Source organism: Arctopsyche grandis, chromosome 1, assembly GCF_051622035.1.
Source record: "Arctopsyche grandis isolate Sample6627 chromosome 1, ASM5162203v2, whole genome shotgun sequence".
In the NCBI taxonomy this organism is placed as follows: Eukaryota; Metazoa; Arthropoda; class Insecta; order Trichoptera; family Hydropsychidae; genus Arctopsyche; species Arctopsyche grandis.
The window spans coordinates 10,126,681-10,131,370 of record NC_135355.1 but is presented as its reverse complement, the minus strand read 5'-3'; the positions used below and the strand labels follow the sequence as shown (position 1 = coordinate 10,131,370).

Here is a 4,690-nt window from a genome sequence, read left to right as displayed (position 1 = left end):
ACATATATATATATATATATATATATATATATATATATATATATATATATATATATATATATATATATATATATATATATATATATATATATATATATATAGATTTTTATATATGTAGGTACCCATAAATGAAATCATACGTTGAATTTATTTATTTTCACACATATGTATGTATGTACATATGTATATGTATAACATTAACATTATTTATGCCATCATGAATATGTTATCTGTAAGCGCCCTATTAAATATAATTAAATATTATACATTTTGCACGCTTTTTTCTTTATCTTATTGCACGTTTTTGCCATAAAACAATATTAAATTCGTATATAAACGAGGAAATTCGACTTTAATTAGTATCATTGTGTCTATTTGAGGTACAATCTAAGTACACAAAACTCTCTAACAATGAACAACCCAAGTGGAGTTTGCTTTGCTGCATTGTTGGTATTATTAGTTGCGTTTCACCTCCACGTATGTAACTATATTGCTTTCATTTTATTTAAAATTAATATAGAAAAGTGAATCGACGAGATTTAATCAATGAACAATGAGATTTAATATTGGTATTATATCATTTTAGAACGCCGATGCCACAGTGACGTGCAGAAAGAAGAACTATTACTGTCCTAACACAACGTTAAACTATGACTATACTAATCCGGTCGTTGCAAGGACCCAACAAAGGTTTGGTCAAAAAATAAATTATTGGTGAAAAAAAATCCTTTTACAAACAAAATTGTATAAATTTATTTGCATATATAATTTTAGACTCCTAGTTGAAGCTGTGCTAAGGTCAAATTTGCTTCCACCATTATCTGCTACTGCCAGAGATTTTATCAACAGAATATTGGAACATGTAAACACAGACTCTCCCAGTGAACTTGGTATTTACTATGGCTTTGTCAGTTGGCTACTTCCTGTTTTGAGTCAAGTCTCTCAATACCCATCTCTATGCCTGTTTGCTCTCGTAAGTTTTGCAAGGTGGATATTCAATTTTTACACATTTAAAATAACCAATATTTTAAAAATAACTGAACTTTAGAATATAAATGCTACGGTGAATTGGTTAACTACACGCGATGCTAATGCATCAGTAGCGAGTTTCCGTCAAACTGGTGCAAGCGTGAGCAGCCTTTGTCTCATGTTGGAATCAGCCTCCCTTACAAACCTTGGGTGTGAGAACGCACCTGATGTAGCGGTAATATAGCACCAAATATATTTTTCACATCGATCACCTTAGTAAAATACTTTTTCAGAAAAAAAAAATTTTTTTGGTAGTTTTTATCTTCAAGATGCTATGGTCGTGGACGAGTGTATGCGGTGCAGGAACTGTTGAATTTGAGAGGGCAAAATTTACCGTGCTGCATATACCAGGGAATTTTGGACTTGTACAGCTCTAGTAACTACGTGGACAATTTAATAGCTGCTGCATTCGTTATAAATTTATCTCAGGAAATGCAAGAAGGATTGCAAGCATACAATATGAACGTATGGCTTGAGGTAAGTCGAATACTCTAATACAGTAAAGTGATAGGAAATGAGAAGCAAAAGCAAAAAGATAAATCAGTGTAAAAAAGCTATACCTATGATGATTTCAAAATTCAAATTCAAAAACATATATGGAGTTTCAAAATTGTATGGCTTGAATCATAAATCTAGATAAAAGTGACATAACATATTAAATATACAAACAACATCTCTAAAATTTTGGACGAAGCTTCACTGAATAATAACATATAAATTTTAGTTTTAATGTAAAATTAAAAGCAATTTAAGGATTTTGTCCACAATGCGTTTGCTTATTCGATGATTTATTATAACCTGAGATAAATTATAGTCTTAGAAAAATGAAAATGAAATAGGGATGACAACATGGAAAAAACTTAGATTGAAATCCGAGGCTGATAATATAAGTAGTAGGGTAGGGGGGATGGAAGCCATATCCTATGTTTATGTTTACTATATCATATTTTATCTTATATTTAACATATCTTATGTTATGTTATCTCTTTGCAGACGTGTTATATGTTATTGAATAATTCAGTTTCTGTTTGCTGCTGCCCCAAGCGTAAAGCACGATATGAAGTATTGTGTGCCATGAATAATGCCATCTCCAATCAAATTATTAACGATTTAATCAATAATCGCTTCCTCTATGACGAGTGTGCCACAGAAGCACATGCATTCAACCCATAATTACATTTTGATGTACACTTTCATTTAAATAAAGAATAAATGATTTTGATGTAAAAATATAAAAGTCTTTTAAATTATTTAAAATTCTGAAGTGATTAATAAACTTCGGACTTCCAATAGCGGAAAAATTACAAGAAATAGTAAATAACTACTTATTTACAATATGACAGTAAAAGAAGAAGCATTTGCCTGCTATTTCAAATTAAGAAGTTTCATGTCAATAATAACATAATATATTCAACTTGTCAATGTATCTAGGAGTAGTTGTTTTCTTTAAATGTTGCCATAAACCACCAAGCCAGCAGTATAGCTCGGTGATTGCGTTTATGTTTAGTACCGAAAGGCTGCGCATGAGAAAAAGGCAGACGTCGCCATCATCAGTGAGCAGTACAACCGCTGTCCCGGTACCTAGTATTCCGACGCTTCATCGAGAGCAGCGGTGCACATGCCCGGGAACAGAGTAGGTAGCAGTCACCGAAGTAGGCGAACAGCTAACAGGCTCGGCGTGGGTGTGAATTAGCAATAATTTTGCATCTACAGCTGTTACTACTCTCCGAACGCACCACTGGAGGAATTCACCGAACACATAAAATAACTCGAAGAAAGCGTGCGAAGGAAACCGGGAAGCGTCCTCGTGGCCGGAAACTTCAACGCTAAGGCACCGGAATGGGGATGCAGCAAAATCGACCGCAGGGGAATGATACTCGCTGAGATGATGGCCAGGCTAAATTCGCGCTGCGACACCGCCATCACCGAAAATCGAAGGATGGGCAACGCGGAAATTCGACAAGGGCGCCTTTTCGGAGCATTTCGCACGCAAATACGAGGCACTCGAGGAAGCGGAAGGAGACCTTGTCGAACAAATGACAGATGCCATAAAGAGAACGTGTGATGCAACCATGACGAGAAGGAAAAACAGGGGAAGACGACCTGCGTACTGGTGGAACGAAGAAATTGCCAATCTCCGGAAAGAATGCCTGAAAGCACGCCGGAGAGCGCAACGCACCAGAACCAGGCCTGACAGAGACCCCGAAACGGCCCTTCAAGCATACAGAGAAGCAAGAAAGACGATGACGCATGCTATCCAGAAAAGTAAAGCGCAGTCGTGGGATCGCCTCATAGAGTCGGTCGACGGTGACCCTTGGGGCCTGCCCTACAAAATAGTTGCCAGCAAGCTGACAAGACAAAAGCGGCAAGGATGAATCCCGTGGCTGAAAACCTGAGAAAAACCGTCACCACGCTATTTCCAGAGCACGAGAACATGCCATCTCAAACGTGGGAGATCGACGAGGCTGAAATTCCGACCATCACAGAGAGCGAATTGACGAACGCGTGCAGAGAGCTGAAAAGCGGCAAGGCACCCGGCCCCGACGGGATTCCAAACGAAGCCATACTCGCGATTGAAGAATGCACTCCCGCCATACTACTCCGTCTGTTCAATGGAAGCCTGAAGACTGGAAAATTCCACGAGAAATGGAAGCGGCAGCGCCTAGTTCTCCTCCCAAAGATCGGCAAGCCGTCCGACGATCCGTCCTCCTACAGACCCTTGTGCATGCTTGACGGTCTCGGAAAGCTACTGGAGAAACTCCTCCTGCAAAGTATACAATCGTATCTCGAGCTAAAAGCCAGTAACCACGTCGCGCTGATAACACTGGACGTGAAGAACGCATTTAATACGGCAAAATGGGAGAAAGTGATGAAGGCATTGAAGGTGAACGGCAGAATTCCAGACTACCTGCTGAGGATCGTGCAAAGCTATTAAGGATTCTAGAGTACACCACGGGGGACGGACGCGAGAAAGGGACGTATCGAGTGACGGCAGGCGTTCCCCAGGGATCGGTTCTCGGACCGACCCTGTGGAACGTCATGTATGATGGAGTGTTCCGAATCGAGCTGCCAGAAGGAGCCTTCGTGGTGGGATTCGCGGACGACATCGGAATTCTGGTGTCGGCAAGAAAACCCGAGTGGCTGGAGCTGCACACTAACTAGGCACTCAGAAGGGTATCCAATTGGATAGACGGAGCGGGACTGTCGCTTGCAAAGCAGAAGACGGAGTCGATCTTTTTCACCCGCCGGCGAAAGCTGACGCCGCCGACTATCAACATAGGAGGAGAGCCGGTACTGTTCCAGAATTCCCTGAAATATTTGGGAGTCCATCTGGACAAAAAACTCAATTTCCGGGAGCACGCGACAAGGGTGGCCGAAAAGGCGGCAACAGTAACAGCGGCGCTGGGACGACTGATGCCAAACCTCGGAGGGCCGAAACCAAAGAGAAGGAAGCTGCTGAACAGCGTTGTCCATTCGACGCTTCTCTACGCAGCACCGATCTGGGTGGATTCCATGAATATAGAAAGGACGAGGAAAAAGTTAGCCTCAGTACAGTGGAGGAGCGCACTCAGAGTAGCCACGGCGTACTCGACTGTCTCCGAGAACACTGTTCTGGTAGTTGCAGGAATCATCCCGATCGATCTGCTCGCGAAGGGGATGA

The 4,690-nt window shown here is 41.0% G+C and overlaps 1 protein-coding gene across 1 annotated transcript; it reads left to right on the top strand.

Annotated features, from left to right (window-relative positions):
* The first annotated feature begins 340 nt into the window (after positions 1–340).
* LOC143918175 (uncharacterized) lies at positions 341–2,254 on the top strand. Its single transcript, XM_077439929.1, has 6 exons — positions 341–477; positions 587–690; positions 775–973; positions 1,049–1,204; positions 1,285–1,506; positions 2,023–2,254. Exons 1-6 carry the CDS (start codon positions 412–414, stop codon positions 2,200–2,202), a joined length of 927 nt encoding a protein of 308 aa, XP_077296055.1. The 5' UTR covers positions 341–411; the 3' UTR covers positions 2,203–2,254.
* Positions 2,255–4,690: the final 2,436 nt, after the last annotated feature.

Coding starts and splice junctions, on each gene's coding strand:
- LOC143918175 (XM_077439929.1), top strand. CDS start 412: ATGAACAACCCAAGTGGAGTTTGCTTTGCTGCATTGTTGGTATTATTA. Junction 478..586: donor TAGTTGCGTTTCACCTCCAC/GTATGTAACTAT, acceptor ATATCATTTTAG/AACGCCGATGCCACAGTGAC. Junction 1,507..2,022: donor ATATGAACGTATGGCTTGAG/GTAAGTCGAATA, acceptor ATCTCTTTGCAG/ACGTGTTATATGTTATTGAA.